Below are 15,895 nucleotides of genomic sequence, written 5' to 3'. Positions count from 1 at the left end.
GATCCTTCCGCCTCAGCCTTCTGAGTAGCCGGAATTACAGGCATGCGCTACCACACCCGGCTGATTTTTTGATTTATTGTAGAGAGGAGGTCTTGCCTGCCCAGGCGGGTCACGAACCTGCAGACTCGGGCAGTCCACTCACCTCAGCCTCCCAAGGTGTGGGATTATAGGCTGAGCCACCGAGCCCGGCTAATCATAACTTTTTAAACAGTAGAGGTGATTGGTTGGTCTTTGTAGTCCCTGGCAGTAAGTCCATTGTTTATTTCCCTCATACGAGCAGTGTTTTGATGTGGGAAGGGTTCTGTCAAGACATGGCTGCCCTGGATTAACATCAGCAAATTGCAGTGCAGATCTTGCTGCCACACTGAGGGCTCACAGTACACTTGCTGTGTCCTGAAGGTCTTCTCTTAACTGCGCCGGTTGTCGGTGCCCCGCTCCTGGCTCTCTCCGAGCATCTTCCTGGAAACTGGGTAGAAGGACTGGGCCCTCGTGGGGTGTGCGGCTGCACAGCTGTGGAGACACCTTACCTCAGGTCGGCATCCCGGGCCAACTTCAGTGGCTCTCATTGAAGGTGTGTTCCCATCACTTTTGGTCCCTGCACCGTGCTGATGCCAGCATCCTGTGATGCTTGAAGCTGACTTAAATGATCAGTTGTAGGCTCCTGAATTTTATTTTTTAGCAACATATTTTGTTGAGCTGCAAGTTGTGGTCATTGCACCCTGACGTTCCCTGAGCAACTGCTGCCAGGTGAAGTTGCCAAGCATGTCTCACACCTGCCCCAGGGGGTGCCCTTCCCCAGAGGGGCTGCGGTTGCAGTCGGGCCTTCCTTGCCACAGGCTGGCTTTAGTCTTGGGGCTCTTGTCGATGGCAGTGCGTTCCTGAGGCATACGTGACACCGCATGGTGCGCCAGGCCTGAGGGTCCAGCTCCATGGAATCCGGCAGATGCCTGCTCAAGTGGGCCTGCACGCCTCTGCTGTGGTCCACCCTGCCTGTGGTCTGCAGGTCTGTGGCTCTGTCTTTGGCTCGTCTAGAACTTCCCATGAACGGGGCACTGGGGATGTGCGCCTTGCACTCTGCAGCACGCCGTCCACCTTCATCTGTGTTGTGTACACCTGCCGTTTGTTTTTTTTGCAGCACACTGGTGTCCTCCTGTTGATGCCAAGTGCTGCACACGTGACCTCTTGTGAGTGACGGAACGACCCTGAGAAACAGGTGTCGTGAATTCCCCATTTTGGAGAAGAAAACTGCAGCTTTGATGTGTCACTCGCGTGCCCAGTGGCACATGCCGGGCCAGATTCAGGCCCAGACTTGTGTGATCCTGTAATGCAAAGCCACATCCTTTGTCAGAATCTGTAGCAGTCCAGAGATTTGATAAGCTGGGCATTTAAATAGTGTTTAAAAGCTGACTGGGCACAGTGACTCAAGCCTGTAATCTCAGCACTTAATAGGCCGAGGCAGGAGGATCGCCTGAGGCCAGGAGTTGAAGAGCACCGTGGACAACACAGCAAGACCTCATCTCTACACAGAAATAGAAAAATTAGCCAGGTGTGGTGGTCTGTACCTGTAGTCCCAGCCACTTGGGAGGCGAAGGCAGAAACATTGCCTGAGCCCAGGAAGTCGAGGCTGTGGTGAGCTGTGACCACGCCACTGCACTTCAGCCTGGGTGACAGAGAGACCCTATCTCAAAGAAAGCTGGTTGTTGGCCATGAAAAGGCATCGAGCAAAGTGACCTTGCCCACTAGAACCATGGCTGCCCAAAAGCAGCAGCAGGGGAGTTCCCACGAGGGACTGTCCCAAACCATCCTGAGATGGGACCCATTAGGATTCCAAACACTAAATGCCAGGGCGATCTGTCCAGAGTATTTATGAGGGACACGTGCACAAGAGGCTGCAGTGTCCTCAAGACAGCATGGGAAAGGGGTGTTCTGCATACCTGTGTCCACCGCGAGGAGGTCGGGTATGGAGTTTACATGAGGCGTTAAGGAATCTGGCTCAGCGCTGGGGCCGGATCTTTGCGTGTTGTGGGCCATATCCTAGACGTCTTTGTCGGTGCCTAGGATGCTTGAGGCCCTGGTTTGGGTTCAAGCCTGCCAGAACAACCTGCAGCTACGTGTCAGAGAGCAGCCAGGGGTCTTGGATTTTCAGTCAGGACTCAGAGCAGAGGACCTGGGGCCCTGCATCCTTTGCGACTTGAGTCTTCTCTGTGGCTTGTGCTGCTGGACACACAGGGTACGCTCAGCCTGCCCAGGGCATCTGTACGTATAGCCCAGTGAGCATGTCCTGAGTCTCCCCTCTGCTTCCAGGGGGCCCGACTGGTGCCACCTCAGACTTGGGGATGGCATGCGACCGTGCCAGGGTCTTCCTGCCCTCAGATGAGCAACCCGGGAGCTCCATGACCAGCAAGGTAGGTGCTTGCCTTGTCTCCTTACCTTCCCTGGGGACTCTGCCCTATCCCTGCTCGCTGGTGCTCTGAGGGGCATGGCCGCCTTCTGTCTCTTGCAGAGGCTGCTGTGGTCCACACACTTGGCCTGGCTTCCCGGGGCAAGTGACACCAGGGTGGCTGAGCCTTGGCCTGCTTCCCCCAGGCCTGTCCCTTCTAATCACTGCTATCTTTGTTCTCCTCAAGCCCAAGAAAAGTGTGGCTGTTGCAGAGATACCCTCTGCAGTCTTCTGCTACTCGGAGAGCCACTCAGATGAGACTGTCGCCAGCAGGGAGACGGACGCCATCTTCAGAGCTGCCAAGAAGGACCTGCTCACCCTAATGAAGCTAGATGTGAGTGGCCGTGGGGCTCAGTGGTCCTGCTCAGGCCGCCGCCTCCTTCCCTCCTCTTTCGGGCAGTGGGTCCCAGGCGTCGGCTAGCAGCTTTCGGATGGAGTGCAGCATGCAGTTGCCTCTTGGGGGCCCCTTGTGTGAAGCTTGGGTTCCAGCCTTTCCCCAGTTCCTGCTAGGAGCCTGCTTCTTCCTTTTGAGTTCAGGGTCTCTGTTTTTTCTGGGTAGCCATCCTTTGTTGTTTGTTGGTTCTGCACAGAATCTTCTCCTCTAGGACTTGCCTTTTTTGGCCTTTTTTTGTGTGTGTGTGAGTCAGCGTCTTGCTCTGTTGCCCAGGCTGGAGTACAGTGACAGGATCACAGCTCACTGCAGCCTCAACTTCCAGGGCTTAGGTTACCCTCTCGCCTCAGCCTCCTGAGTAGCTGGGACTATAGGCACATGCCAACATGTCCAGCGAATTTTTTAATTTTTTTGTAAAGATGAGGTCTCTCTACAAAAGTTGCCCAGGCTTGTCTCAACTCCTGAGCTCAAGCAGTTCTCCTGCCTTGGCCTCCCAAAGAGCTGGGATTACAGGCATGAACCATCACACCTGGCCTTTTTTGGCCATCTACATGGTATCTTTGGTGGACAGAAGTCCCTGATTGTAAAGTGGTAGAACTTATCAGTCTTTTCCTTTATGGTTAGTGCATTTTGTGTCTTAAAAAATTGTACCCCACATTTTTTAAATGAAAATTTTTTAAAAAATTCCTTTTTAAAAAAATTCTGCTGTAATCTCAGCACTTTGGGAGGCTGAGGAGAGTGGATTGCCTGAGCCCGCGGGTTCAAGAACCACTCCGGCATTTTGGCAAGGCCTTGTCTCTACAATAAATCAAAAATTAGCCAAGCGTGGTAGCGCGCACCTGTAGTTCCTGCTGCTCAGAAGGCTGAGGCAGAAGGATCGCCGGAGCCCAGCAGGTCGAGGCTGTGGTGGCCGGGAGCATGCCACTGCACTCCAGTTTGGGTGTCAGAGTGAGACTCCAACTCAAAAAAAATTCTGATTCTCCTAACATTATTTTTTAATATACTACTTTTGTTGTAAAGATGTGGGGTTCAATTCAGGGTTAGGCGCACCAGTGGTCATCCTGCTGCTTGGGTTTTAATGTTGATGGAATTGGATTTTGTGTGTGATGCAAGGAAGGCCTCAGACCATGTACACTTTCCTCATGGAAACCCAGCTCAGCAGTTTCCGGATGTGCCAAGAAGTCCCCTCTAAGTCTGTTTTCTTTTGTTCCCTGTGGTTCTTGTTCAGTGTCTTATGGGGACACTTGGGCTTTGTTATCTTGGATAACTATGTGCTTTGAGACAGTGGCTATCTATAGTGCTTGAGTGCTTATTTTTAGATGTTAGATGAGCCTTAAGATGACATGATCTCCCTACAGAAGAGATTTTTGTCTGCTCTTGCCAGAAGTCTAGAATTGGTAGCAGTTTGGGGTCACCTTATGTTCAGACTCAAGGCACGAGGTTTTCTGGGCCATCCAGATGTCCCAAAGTTAGACTTCAGAGTTCTCAGTTATACTTAAAAATTGTTTTGGTTACATTTAATCCAGCAATAAAAATCTCAGATTATTTTAGCATAACACTTTCTGTTTCACTTTAGTAATTTTAAACAAACTTATTTTCATTATTTTTTGTATTCAATCATTTTCACCTAGAATCTAATTTTTTATTTTCTTACTTTTTATGGAAAGCTCTGAATGGGTAAAAGGTGGCAGAGGTGGTCTCGTGAGCTCCCACATGGCTGTCACCAGCTTCAATATTATCAGCCATGGCTCATGGTTTTACAGCTGTACCCCTGACCCCACCCCCAGTTATTTTCTATCTGGAAAACTTCAAATAATACGCAATCTCACATCATTCCTCTCTAAAGGTGAGGACCCTGTTGTGAGACAAAGCCTGAAGCCTTGCGTGTGAACATACGGTACCCTTCTTGCACCCGAATTGTTGGAAGGCCTGGATTCACGGCCCATCCCTGCTCAGGCCCGGCTGCCCCGAAATGGTGCGAGGAGTTGCTGCTGTTGCACGGGGCCGGGTCTGAGCAAGGTCCGTGCGCCACCGCCGGCCTCACGTTTCTCAAGTCTTCTCTCTTTTTAAACGAGTCTTCTCTCTTTTTAAACGCGTTTTATCGTGAAAAGTTCAAATGTATGCAAGTAGGTGGAAGGCCCTAGTGAAGGTGAGAGGGCGCCTGCCATCCCTCGCAGCAGCGGTCGACTGAAGGCCATCTGTGCCTCTTCTCAGTGCCCTGCCCAGGCCCCCCCAAAGCAGTCTCATCGTCATGGTGTGCCACCAGTGAGGGTTTCAGTTTTCTCTTTGAAAGGCAAGAGCTATTTTTGTTAATTATTTTCAGAGGCAAGGCCTTACTCTGTTGCCCAGGTTGGAGTGCAGTGGTGTGGCCATAGCTTACTGAGCCTTGAGCTCCTAGACTCAAGTGATCCTCCCACGTCAGCCTCCCAAGTAACTGGGACTACCACATGTGCCACTGCATCTGGCTGATTTTCAAAATTTTCTTGTAGCAGTGAGGTCTCACTGTGTTGCCCAGACTGGTCTTGAGCTCCTGGCCTTGAGTGATCCTCCCACCCTGGCCTCCCAAAGTGCTCAGATTACAGGTATAAGAGCTATGTTTTGTTTGTTTGTTTGGAGTCAGGGTCTCAGTCTCTTCACCCAGGCTGGCATGCAATGGTACAGTCACAGCTCACTGCAGCCTCGCCCCACTAGACTGAAGCAACCCTCCTACCTCAACCTACTCAGTAGCTGGGGCTACAGGTGCGCGTCACCATGCCTGGCTAATTTTTTGATCATTTGTAGCAATGAGGTCTTGCTGTGTTTTGTTGCTCAGGTTAGTTTCGAACTCTTGACCTCAAGCAACCTTCCCGCCTCAGCCTCCCAAGTGCTGGGATTACAGCCATGAGCCCCCGTGCCTGGTCTGCAAGGGCTGTTTTTAAACATAACCGCGATGCCACAATCACTCCTGAATATTTAACATAATCCTTAACACCTTCAGCTGTTCCTTCAGTATTCACATTTCCAGCAGTCTCAGCACTTTCTGAGCGATGGTGAGGTCCACGCCATGGCCGTTGGCCATAGCCCTCACGTCTCTTCTCTAGAGGTCCCGTCAGTCGGACGTTTCACCCAGGAGGCTGGCTCCTTCCCGCAGGGCGCCCGCTGTCTGACTGAGCGGCGCCAGCCCGGGACAGTGCTGCTGCTGCTCCACACTCGAGATAGCCTCTTGCCTGGCAGTTGGCTGCAGGGGCCAGCTTGGCCCTTTGCCTCCACCTCATCTCACTCCTCCTTTGACAAGTCCAGGTGGCAGGAGCCGCGTCCTCTGCTGGGGGGCTGGCACGTGGCTCTCTCTCCCGTGGCCATGGCAGTTTGGGTGCCTGCACCGTCAGGGCTGGGACATTTGAGTTGATGATTCAGTTCCAAAGGTGACCAGTGAGCTTTCTTTTTTTTTTTTTTTTTTTTTTTTTTTTTTGAGTTGGAGTCTCACTCTGTCGCCCAGACTGGAGTGCAGTGGCTGCTTCCGGCCACCGAGCCTCGACCTGCTGGGCTCCGGCGATCCTTCCACCTCAGCCTTCCCAGTAGCTGGAATTACAGGCATGCGCTACCACGCCCGGCTGATTTTTTTGATTTATTGTAGAGATGAGGTCTCGCTGCCCAGGCGGGTCTCGAACCCGCGGGCTCAGGCAATCCACTCACCTCAGCCTCCCAAAGGCGCGGGATTACAGGCTGAGCCACCGAGCCCGGCTAGAGCTTTCTTCTTCCTTTTGTTTCTTGTCACTGTGGACCGTAGCTTTAGTGTTTTTGACATTATCAAGCCCTCTCTGGTGCTGTGGTTTGCCAGGGCCACCCGCTGGCTCTGGGTGCTCGGGGAACTTCAGCTCCAGGCTTGTCCTGACCTGGAGGTGTCGTGCTGGGACTGGCCTTCGTTGCTGGTTTGTGAAAGGGTGTCCCACTTGGCTTCTTGCTAGTTATGGCAGTGCCATTCGTCACGTACATCACGTGTTCTCAAAGAAAGTCACAAAATATGGGTGTCTGTTTCTGCATTTTCCGTTCTGTTTTACGGATGTTGGTTTCACCACCAGTTGGCGTCAGAGGCTTTGCTGAGCATGCTGGTGTCCGTTGGTTTTGTGTGAGTGCCTGGTCCTCGGAGGAGACTTTTTCACCTTCTCCTGTGTATTCTTTTAAAATTTATTTTAGAGTCATGGGTACATGTAAAGATTTGCCATACTAGTAAGTTGCATGGAGGTGAGGTTTGGGCTTGAGTGAGCGCTCTCCCCCGAGTTGCGGACTTGGTGCCCAGGGGTGGTTGTGTGCTCCTTGCCTCGTGCCCCTATGTCGCCCAACTTCTGCTGCTCCCCACTTTGTGCCGCCTGCTGCATGTTTAGGGCCCACTTAGGAGTGAAGGCATGTGGTATGCAGTTTTTTGTTTCTGTGATAGTTCACTTAAAATGATGGTCTTGGCTGGGCTCGGTGGCTCAGCCTGTAATCCCAGCACTTTGGGAGGCCGAGGTGAGTGGATTGCCTGAGCCTGCGGGTTTGAGCCCGCCTGGGCAACTTGACGAGACCTCATCTCTACAATAAATCAAAAATTAACCGGGCGTGGTAGCACGTGCCTGTAGTTCCAGCTACTCGGAAGGCTGAGGCGGAAGGATCGCCAGAGCCCAGGAGGTCGAGGCTGTGGTGGCCGGGAGTGGCCATTGCACTCCAGTCTGGGTGACAGAGTGAGACTCCAACTCAAAAATAAATAAAACAAATAAAATAAAATGATGGTCTGGGAGGGGACCCTTCATGGCCTCCTACTGTGTAGCGCTTGGCCTCTGTGGCGCCCGGTGCAGCCTCCGTCCCTGTGTGCCTTCATCTGAGGTCATCTCTTCGTCTTCCCTTTCCAAAACCTGTGCTGTCCTTCAGGACCCGTCTCTGCTGGATGGCCGAGTGGCACTTCTCCATGTTCCTGCAGGCACTGTGGTGTCACGACAGGGAGACCAGGTGAGCACCGGGCCCGAGGCCAAGAACGGGTTCATGGAACAGTCAGAGCCATTGCATAGCTTGGCTGCAGTGCCGGAGGAGACTGGTGCCATCAGGCAGCCGCCAGTGGTCAGCAAGGCCTCTGGCCCCAGGCCCTGTCCTTTGGCACAGCAGCGGAGCCCCTGCCCCTGGTGGCCATGGGCTGGGGAGCTCGGTGCCCACCTTTGAGTCCTGCCATGCTGGCCCTTTCTGCTCACACCAGAGAGTGTGTAGGTGGGCAGGTTTGGGGGAGGTGAGGTTGGCCTCAGAGTAGTTTCTTGGGGTGCATCTGCGACATTGGACGGAAATGTGTGTGATGTGTGCAGGGAGGCCCAGTGTGGGGAGGGCTCAGCTGTGGCCCCACTGGGGCAGGAGGCAGCGCTCTCAGGGGCCTGGCCGAAGGCATGGTGGTGTGACACCCTCCACGAGCCCTCAGGGAGAGAGCCTGTGTCTTGGCTTCCACGGAAATTTTGGACCAACATGTATTTGTCCTCAACACTTTGTATGAGGGTCCAGGGAGTGAAGGTGTGTGCATCTGAGGCCAGGCTTGCTGCTGGGGCTACTGAGAACACAAATTTCCTGATTGGTAGTTAAACAACAAATCGTAGACATGGCTGAAATTTTTCTGATGAGCACCTGTGCCCAGAGCTACTTGGGTAGACCGACTATGCGAAGGACCTGAAAGTGCCCAGTGTCTCCTGACTGAGCCCTGGGTCTTGTCTATGTGCCAAGGTCCAATAGTCTCTCCCTGCCCATGGACATCCCAGGTCACCTGCCCGGTCCTGCTTCTGGCTGCCCGGGGCGGCTCCCTGAGTTTGGGCTGGCTGCCGCCACCCAGACCAGCTGCCTTCTTCTGGTGTCTAGGACGTCAGCATCCTCTTCGTGGTCTCGGGGCTGCTGCATGTGTACCAGCGGAAGATCGACAGCCAGGAGGACACTTGCCTGTTCCTCACACACCCTGGGGAGATGGTGGGCCAGCTGGCGGTGCTCACTGGCGAGCCCCTCATCTTTACCATCAAGGCCAACAGGGACTGTGGCTTCCTGTCCATCTCCAAGGCCCACTTCTACGAGTGAGTCCCGGGGCCAGGACCGAGGGCCGCCCTCCCTCCTGGCCTCCTGTCGTGCCATCCCCCAGACATGTGTGACATGGGCTTCCCAAGGCTCTGCGTGGCTTTTTGTGGCACTCTTGCTCTCTGCCTTCTGTGTCCCTGGTCTTTATCCCCGAGGGCTTCGTGATGCACGGGCAGGTTACCCACAGCTTCTGTGGGAGCTTTTGAGCTCCTGCTACAAGTTTGCGCCTTCCGTGCATGTCAAGTGCAGGCCAGCATGTGTGCTCCCTGGTACAGCAGGGTCGCTGGACCTCCGTCCAGCTGGCACAGGGCTGCTTTGTGCTGCCACTTTCGTGGTCTGTGCCCAAGTCTTGGCATGTGGGCCCGACCCAGACACATCTGTTCCTGGGTCAGTTTCAAGGCTGCTAACTTGGCTCAGCAGGTCCGTGTTGGCAGTGAGCACCCTTCATGGCACTCACTGTGCGCACCCACAGCCTGTGTGTGTTCCTTAACTTTCCAGAGGTGTGTGCAGTGCCCATCAGGACCCTGGCTTCGTGTGTACTCTCTGCAGGGCATTCATAGATGGACAGTGCTGGAGGGCTCACAAAAGCCACCAGCTGCTGGGCACGTGGGCAGTGCTGTGTCACGGTGGAGCAGCTGCTGGCTGTGCCTGGGCTGTCCAGCCCTGGGCTAGTGGTCTCATCACCCCTCCAGTGGGTGGTGTGGCTCCCGTGTGATGGCGGGCTGTGGGTCCCGCCTACTCCTAGCACTGTGAGCAGGTAGAGGGTAGAGCTGGCAGAGCGGGGTTTGGAGGTGGGAGGCGGGGCTGGGGTGACTCCAGGTTGCCCTGCAGGATAATGCGGAAGCAGCCACCCGTGGTCCTGGGCGTGGCACACACTGTGGTGAAGCGGATGTCGTCTTTTGTGCGGCAGATTGACTTTGCTCTGGACTGGATGGAAGTGGAGGCTGGGCGTGCAATATACAGGTGAGGCCCCGGGCATCTGTCACACAGGTGAGGCCCATTGGTGTGTATCACACAAGTGAGGCCCTGGGTGTGAAGGGCACAGGTGGGGCCCTGGGCATGCGAAATACAGGTGAGGCTCCGGGTGTGTGATATACAAGTGAGGCCCCTGGCGTGCAGTGCACAGGCGAGGCCCCAGCATGCAGCACCCACGTAAGGCCTGCAGGCGTCTCCTTCTCGCTCTGGATACCCATATTGCGCTGTGTACAGTGTGGCAGCTCATGAACAAAGCCCGGCTACCGTGGCAGTTACGTACTGAAGGATGAATTCCCACAGCCCCACCCCCGAGGTACCCTGAGAAATGCACTTCACGGGTGTCGTGGCTTTTGTGCATTTGCACACGCTCAGACGTAGGTTCATGCGTGTCTTTCTGTGTTGGCACACATAAATCCATGCCCTTCTTTCAGGTGGCTCCATCAGAACCACTAGTGTTGTTACTGGTGTGAAGTCGAGCTCTCACCCTGTTGCCCAGGCTGGAGGGCAGCGGCACAGTCATGGCTCCCCGCAACCTCAACCTCCTGGGCTCAGGCGGTCCTTCCGCCTCAGCCCCCGAGTAGCTGAGACTGCTGGTGTGCGCCATCCCGCCATTATTTTCTTTCTTTTTTTTTGAGTTGGAGTCTCACTCTGTCACCCAGACTGGAGTGCAGTGGCCGCTCCCGGCCACTGCAGCCTCGACCTGCTGGACTCCGGCGATCCTTCCGTCTCAGCCTTACAAGGAGCTGGTACTACAGGCGCACGCCACCACACCCGGCTAATTTTTTTTGATTTATTGTGTAGAGATGAGGTCTCGCCAAGTTGCCCAGGTGGGCCTCAAACCCGCGGGCTCAGGCAATCCACTCACCTCGGTCTCCCAGAGCACGGGATTACAGGCTGAGCCACCAAGCCCGGCCTTATTTTTTTTTTAATTTTATTTTTGAGTTGGAGTCTCACTCTGTGCCTGGAGTGCAGTGGCACACCCCAATGTCGACCGCCTCAACCTTCCAAGGAGCCAGAACTACAGGCATGCGCCACCATGCCTGGCTAATTTTTGACTTATCGTAGCTACGAGGTCTGGCCAAGGTGCCCGGGCCAGGCAGTCCACTCGCTTCAGCCTCCCAAGGTGCCGGGGTTACAGGCTGAGCCACCGAGCCCGGCCTCTTCTCTGTTCATGTCTGAAGGCCTGGGACTTCTGGGAAGCTGGATCTGGCGCTGAGGTGGTAGCCAGGGCCCTCCTGAGCTCTGCATCTCGCGCAGGCAGGGGGACAGGTCCGACTGCACATACATCGTCCTCAGCGGCCGGCTGCGCTCTGTGGTCCGGAAGGACGACGGGAAGAAGCGCCTGGCGGGCGAGTACGGCCGCGGAGACCTCGTTGGTGTGGTAGGCGCCCAGGGCCCCCGCCCTCCGCTTCCTCCCTGGGCCTGGCCCGGCCGCTCTTTCTGGGAGAAGGAGCCCTGGAAGTGAACTGCAGGAAGGCAGCTCCCTCCTGGAGGCACGGCCTCTGGGCCTGGGCCCTGCCCGCTGTCGGGAAGCCCCTTGGGCCCCGGGCATCACCCTGGTTTTCAGGGTATGCAGGTTCCCACTCAGGTGGTGGCCCTGGAGGTTGAGGAGCAGCAGAGGTCACCTCTGGGAGGTCTGCAGCAGCCACAGTCCTCTGGGGCGCCTTGGGTCTTAAGCCACTTGGTGAGCTGTCCTCCATAGCTCCCAGGGCAGCCTCCTGAAGCTTGAGGGGCCGGGTGGGCGTGTGCCGAATGCTGCTTCCTGCCCTGGGCCTATGGGAGCTCTGCAACAGCATGTTCATAGCACCATGTTGCCCCCAGCACTACCTGAGTGGTGGCTCTTTCCCATCCGTCTGGGACTTCCCTGTGGTTCGGTGGCCCTGGGCCTCGGGTTGGCAGCGTGTGAATGCTTGCCATGCGAAAGCTCACACAGCTGGCCAGGTGCTGGCGCAGACACCCTAGGACCTGACAGCAGGGCTCCCGCAGGCCCTGGGGACATGTTTTAGAGAAACATCTTCTCCGAAGGCATTTGTTTCTGAAGGAGTGTTGAGATTACTGTTGCTCCAGCTTGTGGTGGCCAGTGCTTGTGTGTGGAACCTGTATGAATTGTTGGGGCTACCCTGGGCTTCCGGCGTGTTCCAGTGGTCTACAGCACGCCACACGCGCACCTCTGGCTGCTTCTGCCCTGCGGTAGAGGTGCACTGAGATGTGCCGTCCCCTTGCTTCCTGCACCCTATGACTGCGTGTGGCTCTCCTGCATGGCCACTGTCCCCGGCCATTGCACAGCGACAGATGTGGCTTGGCCCCAGTAGCCAGCTCCTCTTCCTCAGGTGGAGACACTGACCCATCAGGCCAGGGCCACCACAGTGCACGCCGTTCGCGACTCAGAGTTGGCCAAGCTGCCGGCAGGAGCCCTGACGTCCATCAAGCGCAGGTACCCTCAGGTAAGGGCAGCACAGGGCCCTGATTCAGAGCTGTGCCTTGAACTGGGGCGATTATTCAATGGGCTTCGTGCACGGCCAGCATCTGGGTGATGTGCACATTTAGGTGTTGGTCTCGTTGTGGTGGTCCGTCCCCAGCTGTCCCCTGAAGTGGATTGTCCACTGAGGGGCAGCGGCGCCTGGCTGTGACAGACCCTGTGTGATGGAGAAGCTCCGCCAGCCTGTCCTTGTCCTGCCTTCAGGGTTAGGGTGGCTTCCTCTGCTGTGGTCCACCTGCCCCTGCCGGGAGAGCACGAGGCGGGGCAAGGCTCAGTCTCCGGACTTGCCCTTCACGCCTGCTGGCTGCCCCAGGCAGCAGAGGCCACCGTGGGGCTTACCCAGGCAGCAAGAAGAAGGCGTCGCTGGGTCTTCCACAGCCACCAGGGCCACGGTCCACGGCAACTGTGAAACGTGGATGCAGCGTCCTGTCTCCCGCGTCTTGCTTGTGCGTCCTCGTCGGGTCTTTAGCTCCCAGTGTTTTCCCGTTTAACCTGTCTGGCTCTGGGGTCGGTTCTTTCTCTCCCCGCAGGTGGTGACTCGGTTAATTCATCTCTTGGGTGAGAAGATCCTGGGCAATCTCCAGCAGGCACCTGTGGCAGGTGGGTCACCCAGCCCCTCAGAAGGCCTCCTGGGAGCACCCCCCCACCCTGCCCGCACTGTGGCCCTACCCCACCTCAGAGCACCCACCCTCTGGACCACGGCCCCGCCCTCCTCAGGGCTCCTCCCACTCTGGGCCATGCCCCGCCCTGCCCTCGACCACACTCCCACTGTGGCCCCACTCCATCTCAGAGCGCCTCCACTGAGGACCATGGCCCCGCCCTGTCTCAGAGCTCCCCCCAGCCTCAGAGCTCCTCTTATTCTAGGTCTGGCCCCGCCCTGCCTCAGAGCTCCTCCCGCTCTAGGCCATGCCCTGCCCCGCCCCGCCACACTGTGGCCTCACCCCTACTCAGAGCTCCTCCGCTCTGGACCAGGGCCCCGCCCTGCCTCAGAGCTCTGCCTCCTCCAGCCCACAGCCCTGTGTGGGGTGGGGGAGTGGCGAGACCAGCGTTGTAGGGCGTTGGGCTGCTGGACTGCCCCACCCTCAGGGAAGGCCCCAAGCACCCACCAGGAGCAGCTTTGAGTGGAGTGGGATAAGGAGAGCTTAGATTTTGGCAGTGCCAGAGTATTGCGGAAATATGTCTCGATGTGGGCCGCTTTGGAGGGAAACTCTACTGTACGTGAAAGGAAGAAGTGTGATATAGCTGCCTCCTATTTTTGTTAGCTGGTTAGAAAGAAGGACGCCCCGCGCCTTTGGGAGGCTGAGGTGAGTGGATTGCCTGAGCCCGCGGGTTCGAGACCCGCCTGGGCAGCGAGACCTCATCTCTACAATAAATCAAAAAATCAGCTGGGCGTGGTAGCGCATGCCTGTAATTCCAGCTACTTGGAAGGCTGAGGCGGAAGGATCGCTGGAGCCCAGCAAGCGAGGTTGTGGTGGCCGGGAGCGGCCACTGCACTCCAGTCTGGGCGACAGAGTGAGACTCCAACTCAAAAAAAAAAAAAAAAGAAAGAAGGACGCAAAGGGCGAAACCTCTGGGAAAAGAGACTGATGGAGCGGATCTGCGTCAGCGCCTGGTGGAGTAGCTTGAGCATGCTGTGTCTGTCCTGTGCCAAGATGGAGAAACCTTTTAGACTGATAGGGACTTTTAGCGTTTTTCCTTCCCAGCTATTTATTCTTTTCTAGTTCTGAGTGTGTACTAGGCTGTCCTCTTTACCAGATCCTGAATATTGGAGAACACTGATGTTTGACTGTGGATCTCTGGCTGGCAGCATTTGACTCTAGGCCCCCTTGCTGTTGTGGGAACCCGGTCTCCTGCCTCCTGCCTCTGCCCAGAGCACCTCCCGGGACAGTCCTGCCCCTGCTTCTCAGCATGGCCTCCCTGACCTCCCGTCCACCCCAGCGCTCTCAGTTCTCCTTGCCTGCTTCCTTTTTCTCCTCGCAGGTGTCACCCTGACACATCACCTGTTCTCTCTCGGCGTTTGTCTGCTGTCTGCCTCTTGCGCTGCCATGTGAGCTGCATGAGGGCCGGGGTCTGTGTCTGTTTCCACAGCTGTGACCTTGTGCTTGAGTAGCTGGGACAGACACGAGCCACCACCCATTCCTTTCCATCTTCTTTTGGGTTGCTTTTTTTTTTGAGTTGGAGTCTCACTCTGTTACCCAGGCTAGAGTGCAGTGGCATGCCCACGGCCACTGCTGCCTTGAACTACTGGGCTCAGGGGGTCCTTCTGCCTCAGCCTTCCAAATAGCTAGAACAGTAGGCACACACCATCATGCCCAGCTGGCTTTTTATTTTATTTTATTTTATTTCATTTTATTTATTTATTTTTTTAGTTGGAGTCTCACTCTGTTGCCCAGACTAGAGTGCAGTGGCCGCTCCCAGCCACCGCAGCCTCGACCTGCTGAGCTCCAGCAGTCCTTCCACCTCAGCCTTCCAAGTAGCTGGAACTACAGGCGCACGCTACCACGCCTGGCTAGTTTTTGATTTATTGTAGAGATGAGGTCTCGCCAAGCTGCCCAGGAGGGTCTCGAACTTGGGGGCTCAGGCAATTCACTCACCTCAGCCTCCCAAAGCGCGGGATTGCAGGCTGAGCCACCGAGCCTGGCTCAGCTGACTTTTTTTTTTTTTTTTTTTTTTTTTAATTGTGGGGTACAATTCAGGGTTAGGTATACAGGCTTTTTTTTATTTATTGTAGAGACAAGGTTTTGCCAATTTGCCCAGCCTGGTCTCCAACTCCTGGGCTCAGGCAGTCTTCTTGCCTCTGCCTCCTAAAGTGTTGGGAGTACATGGGCAAGCCACCAGCCCAGCTTTTTTTAGGTTACTTGAACCTTTGAGTATTCCATTCTTATTTATCACCTGTGATTTCTATTATACCTCTAAATAAAGTATTTTCAGTGGCTACTCTAGGGATTGCAGTGTCCAAACTTACCTTTGTCTACTAACGTTAACATTTTATCACTGTGAGTGGAATATAGAAGGCTTGTCACTGTTTAGGTCACTTTATTCTGCCCCCTTGAGCACATGGTTGTCTTCACTCTTACCTCAACATTCACTGAAAACTCCTCTCAGTCAGTGTTGTAACTTTTGCTTTCAACCGTCAAGTGTGATTTTTGAAACTTGAGAGTCGTCTGTGCTGTTTACCCAGATGGTTTCCATTCCTGTTGCTTCTGCTTCCTTCCTGGTTTTCCAGGTCTCCTGCTGGTGTCGTTTCCTTTCTGAAGAATCTTCCTTAGCGGATTGTTGGAGTAGGTCTGCTGGCTGCACATTCTCTTCCTTTTCCCTCATCTGAGAATCTCTCTACTTTGCCCTCATCTGGAAGGGTACTTTAGCCAGATGTCTGGTTTTTAAAAATGTTGGGCCACTTCCAGGGCCAGGCAAGGAGGCTCGTGCCTAGAATTGTAGCATTTTGGGGAGTTGAGGTAGAAGGATCTCTTGAGCCCAGTTCAAGGCCAGCCTGGGCAACACAGCGAGACCTCGTCTCGACAACAAAGCAGAACAAAACAAAAAACCGGGCATGGTGACA

General features: G+C 55.1%; 1 protein-coding gene across 1 annotated transcript in view; it reads left to right on the top strand.

Annotated features, from left to right (window-relative positions):
* PNPLA7 (patatin like phospholipase domain containing 7) overlaps positions 1-15,895 on the top strand; it is a gene marked incomplete at its 3' end in the record, with an annotated part of 62,591 nt that overhangs the window by 21,228 nt on the left and 25,468 nt on the right. Inside the window, exons 13-20 of the mRNA XM_008047844.1 lie at positions 2,305-2,405; positions 2,628-2,774; positions 7,716-7,793; positions 8,676-8,881; positions 9,714-9,845; positions 11,115-11,238; positions 12,188-12,301; positions 12,867-12,936. Coding sequence (XP_008046035.1) covers positions 2,305-2,405; positions 2,628-2,774; positions 7,716-7,793; positions 8,676-8,881; positions 9,714-9,845; positions 11,115-11,238; positions 12,188-12,301; positions 12,867-12,936 — 972 coding nt within the window. The remainder of the gene's footprint in view (positions 1-2,304; positions 2,406-2,627; positions 2,775-7,715; positions 7,794-8,675; positions 8,882-9,713; positions 9,846-11,114; positions 11,239-12,187; positions 12,302-12,866; positions 12,937-15,895) is intronic.

The sequence above is a fragment of the Carlito syrichta genome, unplaced genomic scaffold, assembly GCF_000164805.1.
Source record: "Carlito syrichta isolate Samal-C Ts95f unplaced genomic scaffold, Tarsius_syrichta-2.0.1 Scaffold117969, whole genome shotgun sequence".
NCBI classification, from domain to species: Eukaryota; Metazoa; Chordata; class Mammalia; order Primates; family Tarsiidae; genus Carlito; species Carlito syrichta.
This window is presented reverse-complemented; position numbering and strand designations above follow the sequence as displayed.